The sequence below is a fragment of the Fukomys damarensis genome, unplaced genomic scaffold, assembly GCF_012274545.1.
Source record: "Fukomys damarensis isolate Sample0158 unplaced genomic scaffold, DMR_v1.0_HiC HiC_scaffold_29, whole genome shotgun sequence".
Taxonomy (NCBI): domain Eukaryota; kingdom Metazoa; phylum Chordata; class Mammalia; order Rodentia; family Bathyergidae; genus Fukomys; species Fukomys damarensis.
The window spans coordinates 15,506,355-15,527,716 of NW_022900941.1; the positions used below are offsets into that span (position 1 = coordinate 15,506,355).

Here is a 21,362-nt window from a genome sequence, read left to right on the forward strand (position 1 = left end):
GAGACTAAAAAGAGCAGTATGTTATGCATCAATAGCAGCAACAGCTTTTCCAGGTTCTGCAGTCATCTGAACAAAACTATAGACATTCAGCACAATCCATTGAAAGTGTACGCAACAGAATAAAAGAATGCAAAAATAGACTCTCAGATATAGAAGATGGGATTGCAGTCAGTGACCATGAAAAGAGAGGTCTCTTAAAAACAGTAGGGGATCATGAAAAATCGATCCAGTAACTCCTAGATGATGCAAAGAAGAATGACATAAGACAGATAGGAATCCATGAAGTAGCAGGAGAAAATACAAATGACTTAAAAAAGCTGTTCACAGAATTAATGACAGAAAACTTCCCCAACAGAGGGGAAGAATTAGACATTCAGATAACTGAGGCATATAGGACCCCAACTAGCTACAATAAAAAAAATATCTACACCTAGACATATAATAATCAAGATCCCAGAAACCCAATAGAAGAACAAAATACTACAAGCAGTAAGAGAAAAGAAACAAATCACATGCAAAGAAAGCCCATTAGAATCACAGCAGACTTTTCAACACAAACCCTTGGGGCAAGGAGAGCCTGGAATGAGATATTTCAAGTACTAAAAGAGAACAACCTCCAACCTAGACTGATGTATCCAGCAAAACTCTCTTTCAAAATGGATGGGGGAATAAGACACTTCCATGACAAAGAACACCTGTGAAACTACATGAATACCAAACCAGCACTACAAGCAATTCTAAACAAGATCCTAGAAAAAGACAATGCAGGCAACAACACCATGAGGCCCAACAGAGCAAATCAAATAGGCAAGGCAAGAAACTAAAAGGAGAAGGTGAAAAAGTAAAAAGAGTCAGCAAAAGGCCAATAACATGTCAATAATAAGTCAGTACATATCAGTTATAATCATCAATGTCAATGGCCTCAACTCACCAATCAAGATAAATAGACTGGCAAAATGGAATAAGAAGCAAAATCCAACAATATGTTGTATACAAGAAACACACCTAGTGCAAAAAGAAGCCCATAGACTGAAAGTGAAAGGATAGAAAACAATTCTCCATGTGACAGGAACCCAGAAAAAAACAGGGGTAGCAATCTTATTTGCAGACAAAGCAAATTTCAAACCAAAACTGATTCTAGTGTTATTTATGTAGGATGGTACTGTATCATACCTCTGTGAATCTAAAATATCTTGTACCTGCTTTATGATACGTAGTAGTGACCGTGCTTTATCAGAGCTATATTTAATGATATTACTCTAGAATGTTCTCTTTCCAGATGATGATTAAGATGCTAATAAAAAAAATGATGCCAGGTACCACAACAGCAACAGAACTTTGCTGTTTTCTGGATATTATTCTTTTCTTTGTTTTTTTTTTAAATATACTTCTTTATATTAAAAAAGGTAGTGAGCCTCATGTACCTTGTAACAGCAATACAAACAAGACTAAGCGAAGGATGTTAATTCTGGCTGTACATGCAAACCATCACTAGAAGTTTAAAAGAATAGATATGTATAATTTCCAAAAAGAATTTCCTAAGTCATATTTTAGGCTGTTAGGCATCTGACTTTTTAAAAGCGCTGTTCTTGGCATAGTTTCATCCCTCCTGCTGCCTGCACATCTCACACCTACATTTATATTTATCCCTCTGTATCACTGGTTTTGTCCTTTCTGCTGGATCATTCCCATCAGCACACTGACATGCCCTGATACCAATTCTTTAGAAGAGTTTGTCTTGCACCTCTCTTCAGCTTTGACTCTCATCATAACTACTACGCTCCAGAGGAATACTTCTTTAAAAAGCTATCTGCACATATCATCTCCACGTCTTTTTCCTTCTTTCCCACTCTAATCAGGAAATATCATTATGACAATCACGGCTTCTTGCTATCTTACTTATTCTCTTAAGGTTGCCCTTGAAACACCGTACTAATCAGTGTCCCTGTTGCTGGAACAAAATGCTTGACACTTTCAACTTAAAAGAGGGAGAAATTTAATTTAGTTCATAGCTCCAGAGGTCCCTGGTTGGCTGGCTCCAAGGCAGAAACATCAAGGAGTAGGTTGACAGAGGAAAGCTACATATCTTATGGAAGCTAGAAGTATGGAGAGCTGGAAGAAATACACAGAGAAATAGACCTTTTGTTATGGTTTAGATTAAAAACTGTTCCCCACAGGCCTCATAAGCTCATAGACTGGGCTTTTAAAAGGTGATTAGATCATGGGGCCACTGTTCTCATTAGTGGATTAATCCAGGGATTAGTTCAGAGCTAAGAGTGCTGTTGGAGGTAGGGTCAGCTTGGAAGAGGTGGGTCACTGGGGTGTGACCTGGAAGAGTATATTCCCCTTCCCAGTTCCCTTCTCCTCTCTGCTCTCTTGCTACTATATTGGGAGCTTTCTTCTGCCAGGCTCTTCCACTATGCATTTTCTGCTTTGGAGCCAGGCATCTACGGACTGAAAATATGAGCCAAAATAAACCTCTCCTCCATTAAGTTGTAGGTGTCAGGGATATTTTGTCTCAGTAACAAGCGAGTGTGACTAAGACTCCCTCCAAAGTCCGGTCCCTAGTGATGTACATTCTCCCTTGGACCCAGCCTTTTAACAGCATGTCCAGCTATGAGCAAATCAATGGGTTAACCTACTACAGTGACCCCAGGGTCAAACACCTTACAAAAGCACCACCTCTGAACTTATGGGGAAGGACTTACAGGGGGGTTTAATCTATACCATACCACACATTCTCTTTTTGAGGCTCCTCTGACACCTTACTTTCTATTTTTTCTCTACCTCAGCAACTACTCTTTCCTAGTCTGAATTGCTGGCTCTGTTTCAGTTTTGCAAGATCTTTGAAGGAAGAGTGCCCCAAGGCTCTATCTGCTGCCCTCTTCTCGCCCCCATTTTCGCTTCTGGTGTGGCCTCATTTGGTCCCGTAATGCAGCATGTCATCTATATGCTGACAGCTCTCAAAATCATGTCTTTAACCCTGACCTCAACCTTGCATATTCACCAGCCTATTGAACACCATCACTTGAAGGTTTAACAGTCATCTCAGTGTGGATAAAGCAAGCTGGTGATTATGCATTCATTCCCAAAGTCACCTCTCCTTCAAGACTTGCCTCTATCAGAAATTTGATCTAACCTCATGCTCAGTTGCCCTGGCCAAAATCTAAAAGTCACTCTTTATTTCTCACTTTCTCTTATATTCTGCATTCAATGGTCAGTAATTCCTATAGCTTTTACATCAAAAATATATTCCTACTTAACCATTTCTTCCAGCCTAGCATGGTGAAGCCATACAATTGAGTACAGATTTTTACACTCTCATTTACTGACTACTATACTACTTGACCTTGGGCAAGATAACAACCTTTCTGGGCTAACTTTCCTCATCTGAAAATTGAGGATGATAATCACAACTGCTACTTCTGTGTGAGATTACTATAGAGATCAAAATAGTACATATAAATATTCTTAGAAGTTGGAACAGTGTTTGGGCAATAATAAGCTTCATATAAGGGCCTACCAACATGGTCATTATTCTTTTTCAGTATTCTTCTTATCCAGTATTACCATTAATGTAATATTACTACATTCCCTATTACTCCTAGGCACTTAGTATCTTTTGTCTGGAATCTTAACCAAAGCAAACCAAAACACAACACAATGCAAACCCCCCCAAAACAAACCAAAAAACAAAGTCAAAACAACAAAACAAAAAACACTCCTGCCTGCTCCCCCTATCTCTACTCCTCTACTGTCTCACTCTGAGCCCCCCAAAAGTAGCAAGAGCTATTTTTTTTAAAGTACAAGCCATATCATGTTATTTCTGGGTTACACATGTCTTATGGCTTCCCTCTGAAGCAGAATTATCTTCAGTAGTTTTATTGTGACTACAGCCTACAAAGCTTTACAGAATCTGGCCCTTGTCTACCTGTCTAATCTCATTTTATAAGTTTTAAATCTTATTCCTATTATCCTAGGACACAATCTTGATTTCTGTTCCTCTAACCTGTCAAGCTTTCTATCATCTTCAAGTAAATTTCCACACTTGCAGTTTCCTCCTGCAAGGAAAGGTGTCTTCTGGAACACAACTGTTTCTTTTATACTATTTATACTGTAATCAAATGGCCTGGAACCAGAGGACTTCTTAGGTAGATAAATTTCTCTCTCACTCTCATTTCCATGTTAGTCGGTTTTCTTTCACTGAGAAAAGGCAAGAAAGGTTTATTTGGGCTCATGGTTTCAGAGGTTTCAGTCCGTGGTCACTTGGCTCCACTGCTTTTGTTATTACAGTGAGGTGGAATATCATCACAGCGAGCATATAGCGGAGCAAAGCCATCCTCTTTATGGTATCCAAGAAGCAGAGAGAATAAAGAAGGGGCTGAGCATAAGATAAATTTTTGCAGGGCATACTACCAGTGACATACTTTCTCCAACTAGTCCCCACCTCTGAGTATTTCACCACTTCCCAATAACGCCATCAAATTATGAACCCATCATTGGATTAATCCATGGATGAGATTAACGCTCTCATGATTCATCGCCCTGTGTTTTGGACCAACCCTCATCACAAGAGATTTTCGGGGACATTCTATTTCCACATCACAACTCTCTACTACTTTATAATCTAATTTTTAGCATTCAGAGGCACCTACCTACATATTTATTTACATGTCCATTTATTATTTTATCTAAAATGTGCTTTCTCTCTCTACCCACTGGGGTGGGGGCCATAAAAACTGAATTAACCTAGAACCTTGAACAGCTTTTGTCCTATAGAAGGTATTCTGCACATATGCATATATATAAAATAATGAATTATACATATATGATATAAACATATTTATAAATGAATTCTATATATAACTATGATGTGTAGTCAGGTTTGGCTATTTTAAACTACCTAATTTTAAACAAGAATTAGTGATTAATAAAATTCTTATGCTTAACACTTTGTCATACTTTCACAGAGAGACATAATTGAGTAGAAAAAGCTGTTATTCACTTTAATATATTTAATTGCCATATTTTTCTATACAAAAAATTATTCCTAAAGGAGGCCAATTTTTTTCTGTTCTGGAGGCTATAGCTAAGACTATCAGGATGTAGTTGGTGGCTCAGAACTTCCCCGTGATCTCAGGATGGTTCTCTCTATAGCTAGAATGTGGCAATCAGAGATACTGTGGTAATCAGAAGTGAGAAAAGGGAATGTGCAGTTTGACTTTGGGTCAGGTATGAAGTTTCCATGTCTTGAGAGAAAGGGCTGCTGGGACACGGAAAGGGGAGCCTGAAGACAAACATGGCATGTACTGCAAGGAACATGCTATGAACCAACCCAGAGTCTGAGGAAAATGCCCAGGAGTACAAATGGGAAAGATTCCAGATGAAGCCAATGGATGATTTAGGGCAGATCTGGGAAGATGCCTCAAACAAAGGAACAGGATAGGTTGGAAAAGAGGAGCAACCTTTTTACAGAAGAAAACTGTGACATGTTAGTGCTGGTGAGAACTCTGAGCTCTTTTTCTAAGTCAAGTAAGCGGTCTCTGAATTGGGAGCCTTGAAAATCAAAACAGAAAGAAAGAAAGAAAGAAAGAAAGAAAGAAAGAAAGAAAAGAAAGAAAGAAAGAAAGAAAGAAAGAAAGAAAGAAAGAAAGAAAGAAAGAAAGAAAGAAAGAAAGAAAGAAAGAAAGAAAGAAGGAAGGAAGGAAGGAAGGAAGGAAGGAAGGAAAGAAAGAAGGAAAGAAAGAAAGAAAGAAAGAAAGAAAGAAAGAAAGAAAGAAAGAATAAATTAAAATATATGCAAGTGGCATCCAGATCACCCACGTGGCCCCATGGCACTGATATAAAATATGTTAAATGACTTCTCAACCAGACATTAGGACAAAAATTAGAATTTCCACCAAGGGTAAATAGTGGCTGAGTTGTGAGGGCAAATGGCTAGCTGGCTCTCCACGCCACCTGCACATGACTGACAGCAAGTCACCAAGCAGAGCAAACAGCTGCTAAGGGGAGAAAGAAGTATGTGTATGGGAGTCTGGATATGCATTATTCTGACTGCTGGTCCTGAAGTTCTGTATAGGAAGGTAAATGTCTTTAGTAGCAAAATATTTTGATGAGCCTAGAAATGGGGAATGATGTGAAACAAAGCTACAAAGCAAAGTTTACAGACCTGAAAAGCTCTGTATAACAACGATGGCTGTGGGAGAAGGAACAGGTTGGGAGAGATCTGGCCGGGCAAGGAACTGGGAATTGAGTGGATGAGCAGAAAAGGGCTACTGAGAATGTCTGGCAGGCAAAACATTGAGCAGAAACAGAGCTATCTGAAGAGAGTCCGCCATAACCCCCATCCTTTGTAGGGTTGAATTGTGGAAAATCCCACCAAAGGTGACACTCTTTACAAGGTTGGTCCTGAGAGAAGACAAGGGATTGTGAGATGAAAGTGGCTGGAACTGCTCCTAGAAGTGACTGTAAGAGGGAAAAGGCCTGGATTAGGGATAATAGATTTTCCTCGGGCTGGGGATGAGATGCCTGGGAAAACACATACTTAATTCTTAAGTCAGGGGCTTCTCAGATGTAATCTAAAATGCTGTCAAGTAGGATTTTAAATTTTTAAAAATCACATTAACGATTATTAAAAATTACTGCCATATTAACCAATAACATAATATTAGAACCAGACTCTGTCTCCTTTTCTATACCTGTGTGGGACCTGTTCGGGGAGCACGAACAAAAGAAGTGTTTCTGTCACCCTAAAAATAATTCTTCTTTACTTCCTAGAGCACAGGGTCCAAGAGATTAAGGCATACACATACAGTTGTTTCAAGAACACAATGGTGGAAAATTTTGTTTTTCTAAAATCTTGCTTATAACATCAAATCTTGCCAAAGCAATTTTGATACATTATGGTACATTATGCAATCTTTAAGGAATATTTTTCTGAAGTGCATGAATCCCCATGGGGCTCTGTGACCAACTCTAATCACAGTCTTGTCAAACTGAACGATTTTCCCACAATAGTTTTCAACCTATGCAAAAGACCCTGTACACTGAGTGTAAGTAGTCAATTAAAAACTAAAATTGAAGGCTGGGGACTTAGCCTAGTGGTTCTGCCGCCTGCTTCACCAAGTGCAAGGTCCCGAGTTCCATCCCTGGTACCAAAAAAAATAAACTAAAATTGAGCAGCATATGAAATTCACATGAAAACTAAATTACATATAATAAAAAGATGCTCAGATTTCATGGAATAAAAAGAGTAGGATCCTCAAATAGAGGAAAGTAAGATATAGATGCCAGAGTTACAAATACTGAACAAAGAATTTCTGAAAATAAGCAATAATATTTCAACTAGAGAAAATTAACTTAGAAAATAAAATGTTCTATGAATTTAAATTATGAGGACTGAAAGGTATCATTTATTGCACTTATTGCACCCAGCTAATACTGGATGAAGGAGCTGTTGTCCTCTGTTGTGGAAGGAAAAAAAATATGGCTTCTTTTTCACTCTGAAGTTTATGAAACATTTGCTACCAAAGACATTTCTTAAATACTTCAAAACCTCTTAGCTTGATTAAATAAAATGTTCTTCACAAGCTTGTCTCTGACAATGAGACAAAGTGAGAACAAATTTCACTGTAATTATAAATAAAAACTAACAATTTAATACATGTAACATCTGCTCATTCCTCCCTTCGAATTCAGCTAATTCAGGCTGAAGACAAAGCTATGAGTTTCTTAAAACTCTCAAGCAGAAAACTCAGTCTTCATTGGGAAGGCTTTTCTACCTGTTTACAATGACCGACAAAGAGTGAGAACCCTAGGAGGCCTGGCCCTTCCTGGACAGGGGGCTCCTCCAGGAGGTGTTTGACATCAGCTGGTTACCTGCCTGCCTCGAGCCACACTTTTGTGTCTTGACTGAATTTTTTATTCATCATTCTTGTATTAATCATTCTGTTCAGGTAAATAGAAGAAAATATGTAGGGAGTGGACTGACCAAAGAGACTAAATACAAGACAATAGCTGCTATATAAATATGAACTCCTTTAATCCTCTTTACTTCTCTGTAAATTACTATTACTACTCCCACGTTTGCAAATGAGGCCACAGTGACAGAGGAGAAAGAGAAAGACTAGGTAACTCTGACAGTTTTAGAGCAAGAACACAGTTGAACAGAAATTCAAGCAAATCCTGAGAATCTGGCTCCAAAGATCATAAATGTAAGCATATCGTGTACTTTGTACTGTTTGCTGAAAAAAACTAGAATGAAAAACAAACGCCCACTACAGGCAATATGGGGAATTACAGGCAAGGCTGCACAAACCAAACAGAGACCTTTTTCCTGGCCCTCTTCACATTGCAAATGTTTTCACGATTCTGTAGAATTTATGGTAAAACTATCTTAGAATGAAAAACAAACGCCCACTACAGGCAATATGGGGAATTACAGGCAAGGCTGCACAAACCAAACAGAGAAGACCTTTTTCCTGGCCCTCTTCACATTGCAAATGTTTTCACGATTCTGTAGAACTTATGGTAAAACTATGTTTATGGATGCTGGGTGACCACTCCTTATAAATTTATGGGGAAAAGAGAAGCAAACTCATAAGAAAAACAAACGCCCACTACAGGCAATATGGGGAATTACAGGCAAGGCTGCACAAACCAAACAGAGAAGACCTTTTTCCTGGCCCTCTTCACATTGCAAATGTTTTCACGATTCTGTAGAACTTATGGTAAAACTATGTTTATGGATGCTGGGTGACCACTCCTTATAAATTTATGGGGAAAAGAGAAGCAAACTCATAAGAAAAGTAACATCTTTGTGTAGTCTTTCAGTGTATGGAATCTTACTCAAGCACTAGTAAGTGCAGTGTTCTTTGAGGATTGTTAAAAATACAGGACTTAATACACGATGTAACATCAAATGCCACTGGATAATACTGTATACCAGTATTTTCGCAAACTATTTTGAAGGACTATGGTGTTCCAAAAATCTCCTTAGAGGATCCTTTACCCTAGCTTCAACTCTACTTTTATACACTTTATATATTGCATTTTCCACACATGATTTTTTTAAATGAAAAGGTTCTAACTCTTAAATGTATATATGTTTATAGACATTTTATATCATTGTTGAATACTAGTAGCTATAGTTTATCCATATATTCATTCATTCTTGTAGGTATTAAGAAAATAGTGAAGCTTCATACAGTCACATGGCTCAGGAGCTCACAATTTTAGGAATTGATCTAGTTTGAAGGCTGAAATGAATTAAAATGAATTATTGGCCTATGTTCTCTTTTTAAGGCAATGTAATCATAGCCAGTGTGTTGAGCTCCTTTCAGGGTTAAAATTTTTAACTTTTTTTCATCATTGACAAAAGAATCTCAATGGCAGACATCTGATTGTATTAGTCTGCAAGAACTGAGAAAGGAAGATTTACGCTCACTTAAAGCCAGTACCAATAAAAGCAGAACATTGTTATTTTTCTTTAAATGTGCAAAAATGGTTTCATTTCTTACCTCTAGAGCTTTCAATCTTTCTAACAGCAATCTGGTTTTTTCTTTTCCCTCATCTGTACTGCTGCTTTCACTCCTTGAATCCTCATCTACTACCGTGTGAAGATCGTCCAAAGTTTCCTTGTGTTTTCTCTCTTCCTCTGACAGTTTTTCCTGAAGTAAGAAAGAATTATTGTTTTCATTAATCTCCAACTAGAAAATAAGAACTGGTCTAAAGCTGAAAAGCTTGAAATGCCTCCACTGCTTTTGCATTCTCTTCAGACCTGAGGTAAAGAAGAGTTTGTTAAACAAATTTTGAGTGACACTTACATTAGTAAAGGGTTTACTGTTTTTACTGAACTCTGGCAGGTCAAAGCTACTGGGTCTGCTGGAGCAGGGACAAATCCAGCAAAGCCCTAGGTGGAGTCATACAGTTAATCCTTTTTTATCTGCACAATGGAATCAGCTGTGTTTTAAACCAGAGGAAAATACGTCAACTGTGGTGGCTTGATTTGTGAAAGGCTTAGCACCTAAAAAAAAAAATACAATCACTAAAGTCACTAGCCATATAACCATTAATTTAAGGGAAAAAATCATGAAATATTAAAAATAGTGAATTCAGAATTCTAAGCTGAAGGCATTTAGTTCTTCGGCTCAATAAAGACAGCTTTTAAGGACTCCTTTGTCCCTTCTCTAACCCTCCAGGATTTGTGATATAGCCTTGAGGCAGACATAAAATGTTATCTTGTCTGGCCTCCCAGTTGGAAGCTCTTCATTCAACCTTGTGTCTGGCAGCTTTTTGGAAGTTGAGAAGTGTTAATTTGAGACTCATGCTTTGCTCTTGTTTTCAAGGGAAGAAGAAATGTCAAGAGGATATCATATGAACAAAATACGATCCACTGTGTGGATCCATCAAGACCCCTGCTCCACACTGCCAGGTGAAATCGTTCTATCATATTATTAATTCTAAACACAGCCTGCAGAAATCTTTGCTTCAACAGAGCTGACTGCCAGCCATCTGGACTAAATGGGATTATCAATGGTGAGGGACTCTTTATATTTAGTACTAAGCTAAGATCATTTGCAAATAAAGAAGAAAAAAGAAGATATAATTCTTATCCTTAAGGGACTCACACCATCTACTTAGAAACAGCATATGGGACACAATCAGGTTTTCAAGTTGTGTTCACCAGGGTACTTGGGAAGTTCCAAAAGTATTTTAAATTATTTTTGAAACTATGTTATGAAGTGGGTAAAAACAACTTTCTTAATTCACACATATATCTGTATATGTATATAACAATGGAGACTATAGAGCCAGTAAATTGATATAAGGTAATCAGCTTTGTGCAGATTTCATAATTTATCCTGTCATCTGTCTACATATATAAATACGCAGTGAGGGTCCTTTATGAAATCAGGCCCACAGATGCATAACTACACACAGGATGCCGGAGTATTCACTACTAAAACAGGTGCAAATTCAGCTCAGAAAAATGCTGGGTAAGTTTGAGGTACACATATACACAGCGGAAAACAAACTGAGATCAGGGTAGCATTTTTACAGCTTCGATTCAATAATGTTTGGCTACAGGTCACACAGTCATTCCTATGATTACAAATATTAAGTTTGCCTGTGTTATTAACAACTCAACTTTGAAACCAAGAGGTACAACTCCTTCTCTTAAAATTTGGGATGAATGTAATTAATTACCAAAATTGGAATTATGAATCAACTTTATTTTACAAACATAATTTCATCTTCTTCTCTATGTATATTATGGGCTTCCACTGCTATCTCAGCAATTTACACTTTAATTTTACATACACACCCCATACTGTAATCTGTAATAATTAGGACTTCATTGCTGATTTAAACAAAGAGAAACCCCTGTTATGGCAAATGGAAGCTGGAATCTGATAGCTATATTCCAGATCCACAACCTATTAGCTTGGCAAATGATCATAGATAAACTAAATAACACTACTGTCATATACAAGGTGTGACTGAAAAATTCCTTGAATGTTTAAATTTTTTAAAAAATATCGCAACGAGACACATTCCCGTTAATTCCCCTCAAGACCTGCCCTCTCACTTCATTCACACTTACATCACACTCTTGCCACTTTTTCTTATTTTCATATTTTATTACTTTTAACGTACTATTTTTTTAGATTTGCAGTTTTTATTGGTACAGGTGTGCAGTACATAATGTATACATTGCTTGTAGGGAGTCGGCACATATACATTAAACATCTCAATTCCTTTTTCTTCCCTTTACCTTCCCCAACTTTCCCCTCACATAGTAACTTGATCCCCTCCCATTTTTGCACATTTACAGTATTTAATATTTATAGTCCTTGTTTGTACTTGTAATATGTACACGATACATCTTAATTCTTTTTTATTCACTGTCCCTCCCCATCCCTTCCCTGTCTTCCTCTCTTGATCCCCTTCCCCTTTGAGAAAGAACTGTCTTCCTGCTTCTTATCATCTACCTCAGATTTTCCTCTTTATTTGTACTTTGGTTATCTCATATAAGAGGAATCATGGGATACTTAAGCTAGTGTATCTGATTTACTTCACCTAACATTATGGTCTCTGAAGCCTAGACACAGTGCTTAAATATTATGAAAAATCAATAGAAATAATTCAAGATATTATGTAAAATATACGTATTTAAATTACATAAAATTCAATGGTCATTTTACATAATTTAAAGAACGGTAATCAACAAGGGTGATTTCTAGAAAATGAAATGTTAATTAAACTTTGACAGAGTGATCGTTAGAGAGACACAGGGCGGCAGCTTGATCAATGAGATACTGAAAAAGGCTCCTATTCTCGACTAAATTTTGTCTTTACTGGTTCATGAGACAACCACTTTACTTACAGCAGAGAAAAACATTTTTGAGAGTAGTTGACTAACAGGATTGGAGGGTAAGGGAGGCAAAGGATTCCTGGAAATGAGACAAAAATTTTGACATGATCATTTCATTTATGTTTTCAACAAAGGTTTACTAAGCACTGACTATGGTCATTTGCTAATCTAGGTACTAGAAATATGAAAAGCAAAATAAAATTCCCATATTTCATGAAATTATCTTCTAATGTTTGGAATCATGACAAACTCAAAAACATGAAACTAATATAACTGTGGCCAGCCATGAATGCTATGAAGAAAATAAAACAGTAGACTGTGATAGACAGCAGTCTGGCTTAGACAGTGCCAGAGATGACTATCAGAATAAGGCTATCCGAGGTGTCCCTCTAATATGACACGAAATGATGAGAAAGAATGTGCAATGTTCTGGGAGAACAGCATCTCAAACAGAAGAAAAGCAAAGCAAATGCCCCATGGGGGGCTCTACTTGTCTTGCTGGCAAGCTGTGGCCACCACAGGATCTCTGTGGTAAAACAGAGCGGCTGCAAGAGGAATACAAGCAGGAAAAGAACTCAGATTTTATTTTAAGTACATAAAGAGGAACAGCAGGCTCAGCAAAGGAGTGATAAGTTTTGCTATATATTTTGGAATCATCATCCTGACAGCTAAAATGGAAGGTCTGCAGAGGGAAAAAGCAGGAGACTTTGACAAAGCAAGGACTAAAAATCAGGAATATTTGAAGATGTGGGATAAGGATTCCCATTCTGTCATCAATGGCCAGCTTTTACATTTTTAGTCCTTGCTCTGCAAATAATTCAAACTTTTCAGGTTTCAGTTTTGCCTGTACACATGTAGTAGTAGGGTGGACTAGATGCTCTTTCCAGTGTTAAAATTCTAAGAATTCAATAGCCCAAGACACCAGTGTTCAGGAAGGAAATGGTACCAATGCACTTGATGGTGACAGAAATGAAGAGAGAACAAATAAGGACTCTGCATTTTGCAATAAGAAGGTGATTAGTGGGAACTTGAGAGCTCTTTGACTGAAGTGTCACAATGGTGCCCAAATTGTCTGTGGTTAAGCAGAAAGTGAATAGAAAGAAGAAAATAGAGGCAATTTTCTTGGATGCTCATTTAAAAGTTTGGGAGGAAACAGAAGGACATATAAAGAACTAGAGCTGAAAGGCGCTGTAGAGGCAAGTGGAAACTTTTTACAAGATAGGTAATGGAGTTGTGTGAAGAGCTAGAGAGCATGGTGAGCACCAGAAATGGTAGCAAAACTGGGAATGAATGTATGAAGAGATCTCCAAAGACGAGAGAGAGGAGAAGGCAAGACAATTAGAAGAGTCAAGGTTTTACAAAATTAGTTCCCTGCAGAATATCTCTTATAACTCTACCTCTCCAAAAGCATTTCTCAATTCTTAGTGTTTAGCTTTGGTCCTTAGAGAAAAAGGATTTTAGTACAAGTAGCTTACATGAAAAAATGCAGAAAATGCTAGTAAGGAAATAGAGATAAGAAAGTTAAGAGAGCCATAAAAGGGCATATTAATAAATAACTAAAGCTAAATTCCATGGGAAACTCAATAAAAGGACAGAATTCGGAATTATCCCATCCCAGATGTGAGAGAATTGGGCCGTTTCTGTACCCAACCTTTGTACTCACTGGTTAAGCGTAGCTCTTGGGGTATTCATTTCCTGCTTGTCACAGATAAAAAGCCATGGGTATCTCTCACATTAACAGGGCCCTCTGATTCAGATGTGGAAGTAAAAAGAACATGCTGAATGGTTGTAGATATACGTGGGGCAATGTAGATGTGTTGATGACATGCAGAGGGGGATTCAGATTTGCTCTGATGTGATACTACTCAAGATAGAAAGACACATCCCTGTGCTGCCAGGAAAAGTCACTGGCATCAAAACACACTTCCATTTAGAAAGTCACTTTCTCTCCTCTTCTCTTTAATCATTTACAATGAGAATGGGAGAGTATAATATGATAATGGGAAAAAGTAAAAACAGAAAGGACGTATTTATGAAGATAGGAGAGAAATATTTGAGAAAAATATGGCTATAGGCCATTGGCAGGCCATTCACTGCCAATTCAGACAGGATAAGTACTGAATATATCTTACACTCATAAAATCATGACAATATTAAAAATCAAAATATATGTATTTTTTTCCTCAATGTACATAACCCATTCAAATCAGTCACAATATTAGGAATCTTAGTTCTCCTAATTAAAAGAGAGTGAGAGAGAAAAAACAAATGAGATAAAGATAATAAACCTATAGTTCTGAATAAAATATATTCTTCTTACAGACCTCCCAGAGAAATATAAGAAAAATAAAGAAAGCCCACTCATGAGAATACCGAAGTATGACAAAAGTAAGTTTATTCAAGAAGTAACCTGTTTTCATTTTTATGTACTTTAATCAGCAGTGAATTCTATAAAAAGGGAGGCTACCACACAAACACCATTCAATCTCCACATACTTCATATATGGTTGAAGCCATAAGCTTGTTTGCCTCAACAAACATCAGCCAGTACTCAGGAAGCTAAAGATTTAGGAGTTCAGTTAGCACTGAAGGATTTAAATCAAATTTCGCCTTGTTGATACATAAGCGATCCTTAGAGCTGTAAGTTTCTCTAAGTGGTAACCAAGGTAATGATTCATCTTGGGAAAGCTCTCATCTTTTGTTCCTAAGCAGTCAGGTCCATGTGAAATCATAAAAGTTCCGGGTTGCATCGCTACAACTGAGACAGACAGCAGTCCAGCGAGATCAGCTAGTCCCAAGAGCAGACAACATAGCTTTTCCATGACAGCCAGCTACTGTTCTTCTACAGATTAGTAGGCTTTAAAAAATTGTGAGTGAGGCCCAGGGATTTAGCTCAGTGGTGCTACCACCTACTTTGCAAGCTCAAGGTCCCAAATTCAATCCCTGGTACAAAAAAAAAAAAAAAAATTTTTTTTTAAGGAAAATGACCATACTGCTCTTCTCTGATATGTGTAAATGTGTCTTTTTCACTTCAGAACACCGGCTTCCTCTAGCCCATTACACAGTGGAACTCAATAAATATCTCATGAGGTCACCTTACTTTATAATTAAATTAATATAGCTATTCAACACATATTTGCTGAGCTGCTCCTATGTGCCAGAAGCCTGGAGAAGACGTCAGGAACACAACAGTGTACCAATACTTGCAGCCCCTAGTCTCAAGGGACTCACAGTCTTACAGAGGGAGATGGTTATTAATCAAAATGTCACAAGCTTATGGAAAATAACATTGTATATGTGCTGCGAGGATGAGTTTCAAGGTTCTTTGAGGAAGAGTAATACAAAGGTATGCAAGGGAGGTCAGGAAGGTTTCCGAGATCGAGCAGAGATCTGAATGGGAAGTGATTAGAGGGAGATGGTTATTAATCAAAATGTCACAAGCTTATGGAAAATAACATTGTATATGTGCTGTGAGGATGAGTTTCAAGGTTCTTTGAGGAACAGTAATACAAAGGTATGCAAGGGAGGTCAGGGAAGGTTTCCGAGATCGAGCAGAGATCTGAATGGGAAGTGACACTTAAATCAGAAAATAATGATGAGGAGGGAAAAGGAGATAACACAGGGGTGGGAAGGAAAAAGTGACAGAACATTTGAAGATGAGGCTAAATAGGTTGGTGGGACCAGGCCACATGTCAAGGTGTTTTGTCTTTAAAGAAACTCGAAGCCATTGATCGGGAAATCACTGGATGTTTACCAGCATATGCATACGTGTTGATGGCACCAATGAGATGGTTAGATTTGAGTTCTGAAATAGTTCCTGGGTTCAGTGTTGCGGTGATGAGGGCAGAGTGACAACTTGATTGGTGTGAGATTCAGTTAGGGCAGTGATGGAAAAATTTATGTCTGTTTGTTACTATCGAAAGATCTAAAAGATTTTCCATCACTGACAAAGGGGATTTACGGAACATAGTTTGGGATGTATATGGGTAGCTCTTGGAGGTGTGGCCTTGGGGACTACGTCTGGCTGCTCGTCCTTCTCTGGCATGTCCCCTTTCTCTGCTTCCCAGCCACCATGAAAGGAGCAGCTTTGATCCTACACATCCGTCTGCCATATTTCTGCCTTGGAGCTAGATCCTTACAGATGGAACTGTGAGCAAATTAAATCTCTTCTCCTTTAGGTTGTGGGCGTCAGGCATTATATCTCAGAGATGAGACAGCTAATCCAGAAAATGGGTACTAGGAGTGGAGTCACAGCTCTGATTATAACTGACCATATAGTTTACAAGCCTTTGAACCTGGCTTGTGAGAGGAGTTTCTAAAGGTTTGAGGATACTAGCTGAAGAAAGTTTAGAATGCGCAGAACTTGATGGGTGATTCTGCTCAGATTTCAGAAGGCCAGAATGCTGAGAGACGTGTGGCCAGTAAAGGTTCAGGAGGTTTCAGTTGGGGATAAGGACTCTTATTAGCAACTGGAATAGAGGCCATGTGTGTTTTACACTCACAAAAAAAAAATGTGTTTATATTTTGCCCATATCCTGATTCTGTGTAGAAAACTGAGATAAAAGGTAGTAGACAAATTAATCTGGTGGAAGAAATTTCAAGAAAGCTCAGGTTGCAGAATGGGTAATGTCGGCTGATTTTATCCATATTTATAGAGAGAACTGTGAGCAAAAGGCATGTCAGAAAACTTTGAAAACACAAAAACTTTTTAAAGTTAGAAGTATAAACATATTTTAAATACATACTCAGTTCTTATTTGATCAAAACTATAAAAAAAAAAACCTTAAATTTTTGAACAGAAGAAACCACGCATAAAATAGGGGCCCAAAGAGGTGTGGATGCTGAAGAGATCAGTGACATTAAAGAGAAACCAAGGTCTTTGTACATGAAAAAGAAGAAAGATGACCCAAGGCCATCTCAGGAATCATCAAGACCCCAACTATTACAAGCTCAAGAGTATAAAAATTTGCATTTTTCATTTGAGAAAAGAGGCCCTTGGGTGTCTGTTCCAGAAGGGCCTCCTAGGGAATTGGTTCCCTGGAACTCATTTCATCGCGCTTGGTGATCCAGGTACTCAGAGGTGACCGCAGTTACGGCCCAAGGGGACCCTGGCTACTGCTTGAGCTGGCAGCCAACCTTAGCACTGTTCATGGGATGCTGATTTTACTAGTATGCAGAAGGCAAGAGCTGTGGGGTTAGGAAGGTTCCCACCAAAATTTCAAAGGGAGATCTGGGAGGCCACATAAGGAGCTTCTAAGAGTATGAGAGGTCAGCATGTGAAGCTGTGGGAACAAAGTCAGAGATGCAGTGGAGACTCCAGGAAGTTGAAGATGCCACTAGGAACATCAGCCATGGACAGCTGCCAGCTGATAGTGGAGCCAGCCCAGGGGGAGGCTATATGTGTTAGAAACAACAAAGCTGTAAGTATTGAGCTCCCGAGCCCTCTTGAACCCCCATCTCACAGCCATGTGCCCCAGATGCTGGAAATGCAGCTATCATTAATATCTTCTGTATAACTTACAGAAGACTTAATATTTGCCCTGCTGGGGTTCAGTCTTGGTTTGTTCAGATTTGCTTTCATCCTTCTAATCCTTCCTGTTGGACTGGGAATGTGTACCCTGTGCCACTGTACATTAGGATCATATATAACTTGTGTTTGATTTTTTAACAGAGATTCACAGCTAAGAATTTGCCTCAAGTCTCAGAAAAGATTTTGACTTCATTTTTGAAATTTGTTGTAACTGTTGAGAATTTGGCAATGGAATTATTGTATTTTCAGTTGTATGCAAGGTAGTTTAACATTTTAGGTGAAGTTATTACTTGTTATTGTGTTTATTGGGAGATTAAGTTTATTTTAAGGAGATGTGTTTTGGTTACAAGTTGATAGAGGAGGAATGTGGCAGTTAGGGCGGAATGTCAACTTAATTGTCCTTGGGATTCACCCAGGGAACTATTGGAATATACTTCCGAATATGTCTTGGCGGGTCATGGAGTTGTGGCCTTGGAGGCCAAGACTAGCTCTTTGCCCCTTCCTCTCTGACACTATTCTCCTACTCTATTTCCAGGCCACTGTGAACTGAGAAGCTTTGCTTCTGTACAGCCTCCTGACACACTGTTTCTGTCTTAGAGCTAGCCCATCACAGACCACTCTCTTCAGCAAATTAAAGCCCTCTGCCTTTAAGTTGTATGTGTCAGGTATTGTACAAGAAAGCTGACTGATACAACTGGGGAGGATGGATTTTTGGAGAAGCTGACACCGACATGGGGAAAAGGAGATGCTACTATCACAGACTAAGCAGGTATTGATTGAATTATAATTAAGATGACAATCCCACAAAATGAGACGTTATAGTATATAAATCATCCTGTAATTTTGATTTGTTAGTATCCAGTTCCTCTAACAATTACCAATGATAATTTCTTAGTCCAGTATTTCCAAGAGTGGGCCAAGAGCCACTGACACCAGTCAACAGAGCGTATATGAGGGAGTGCCGCTTCCTTGAAATGCAGTTTCCCTGGCATACTCTGGCCCTGGTGAGTCACAGTATCTGGGAGTGGGGCCAGGAGTGTTTAATTTTAGAGAACTACCTAAGGTAATATTAATCCATGCTGAAGTTTAAAAGCCCCTGGACCAAGACGCCCCAGCATACAAAATAAATCACTTTTGCTTTAGGTATAAGCCTTTGAAGTAACACATTTGATTCAACTTCTATTATTAATCAGTAAAATGAACAGATAATTAATCATCCAAACCAATATCCACTGGAGAGTAACAAAGAAGGGTGACCACGAATAGTACACAAGGACAGCAGATGTAGGTCAAACACACATTCTCTCATAGCTTGTTAGATACTCATTCAGTTACCCATGTCACAAGTTGGCCTATGCCATAGGAACTTCTCTCTACTAGTGTGATGAGAAACCCCAGGGACATTTCTGTTTGAGTTTTGAGACTCCAGGGACTATGTTATGACTGCTCCTTTTCACAGAAGCAGATGACATTAATAACCCATAACTGCTCCCAGCAGCTTCTAGAGCAAGCATTGCTAAGTTTCTAAGAAAGAGGTTCTATGTCTACACTAAGGGATGAAAATAATGCCTATGACTCCCTTTCACAGAAAGTCTCTATAACTTACAGAAGATTCTTATTTGCCACTTCTTTTCATAAAAAATAAGGAGAAATTTATCCATTGGTGTCCCAAATGAGACAAGAAAATGTCAACTTGTTTCCATAATTGGGTCACAATTTCTCTTCCAAGAAAAGGGGGGCATTTGAAGATCTTCACCTTCACCACCTCATCCTTAGCTTCCTGGGTGTGTGCAATTGTCACCTGTATGTGGGAAGATGTAATCTGACTAGGGTGGCTCTTCTGTCTTCTACCCCATCACGCTGTGTTACACTAGGTTTCTCTGAGCCCAGGACTGTGATGATCAAGGCAGAAACCCAAATTAAGGTAGAGGGAAAGGTAGATATCATATTTAGACATCTCATCTACATTTCATTTGATAGAATATAGGCATGGTTGACTTTTATTTAACACCCAGTAAGGGCCATCCTATTCTCACCTAAAAGTCTATTCTCCAGGATGGGACAAAGACACATTTTTAGCAAACCTCAGAACTAGTAGAAACAAGAAATCTACATTCCCTCCTGGCTTAACCAGTTAGGTGATTTTTACTAATCACATACTTCTCTTTCTTTCAGTATCTTCATCAGAAAAATAAAGTGCACAAATAATAACTCAAAGACCTCTTCTTGCTTTACACGTCTAAGATTTTTATCATTTGTAAAAATTCAAAATTGGAGCTTAAGTACTTAAGCTGCCAAAGACTGGAGATTTTAAATACACAAGACCATTAAATTAGATTTGCAAAGAAGATCCCATGTGTAACAATTTTTTTTCCAGAAGGGTATTTTTCTCTCCTTGTTAAAAGAACATTCTTTTGGCTGTGGGCCCCAGATTAATGTTACCTAGCCTACCCTTTGCATTTACTCTGTGAGAAATGAACAGCCTGGGGAGTAACATTCCATGAGAGTTTAGCAGAAGATTCTGCTAACACTTCCTGAACCCTCCACGAGGGCATTTGCTTATGGGAAGAATTATTCCAAGTATTTCTTGGTTGCAAAGTTTTAGAAAAATACAAGAACTTCCTCAGGTATTTTATTATCATTTTTGAACTCTGAGGGTGAACACAAAGCCTATGCATGTATGCTGATGGCAATAATAGTTGTCCACTGTTCCAGCTTATTCATTTTTTTTCTGATGGGGATCATCCTTATCTCCTAACTGTGCAGAAAAAATACACGCCAACACTTGTAGCTTCAACTTGAAGACAGAAAAATGAAATTATAGGAATATGTAGAAACATTCAACTTTAGGATACCAGACACCCGGAAAAATTAGGACAGAATTATTTCATTTTGAATATCCAACCATGTGTTAAATACAACTACAGATTCATAGTAAAAATATTACAAACTATAATTTAGGACCTAGCACATAATGTATAAAATGGGGCACTGTTACCATGAAATGTTAAGTTCTTTCGGGAACACAACAGATAATAAATAGCATCTAATATCATATAACAGAGCACAGTTAAACTAAGTTAGATCACAGGTCCAATAGTAAACATTTAAAGTAACAGGTATTGATGGCAAATATTCTGGATCTCCTTTATACACAAGGAAATAAGCTTGATAAGATAGGTGTGGTTTCGAACACGTGTAATCACAGCACATGGGGGGCTGAGGCAGGACAATTGCTGTGAGTTCGAGACCAGCCTGGGCTACATAGTGAGTTCCGGGTCAGTCTCAACTACATAGTGAGACCCTGTCTCAAAAAAAAGAAAGAAGTAAGCTTGGTAGATATTAAATAACACACTCAGCAGTAAGTAGCAGAGGTAGAATTTAATAATCTTGATTTCAGCTGGGGGTTTAGCTCAATGGTTCCACCCCTGCCTCACAAGCACAAGGACCTGAGTT

General features: G+C 38.3%; 1 protein-coding gene across 10 annotated transcripts in view; it reads right to left on the reverse strand.

Annotated features, from left to right (window-relative positions):
* Positions 1-21,362, reverse strand: part of Nckap5 (NCK associated protein 5) — an 855,349-nt gene that overhangs the window by 270,722 nt on the left and 563,265 nt on the right. For all 10 annotated transcript variants that reach the window (XM_010606203.2, XM_010606202.2, XM_033757250.1 and 7 more), the window contains one exon: positions 9,519-9,668. In XM_010606203.2, the coding sequence (XP_010604505.1) occupies positions 9,519-9,668 (150 nt within the window). The remainder of the gene's footprint in view (positions 1-9,518; positions 9,669-21,362) is intronic.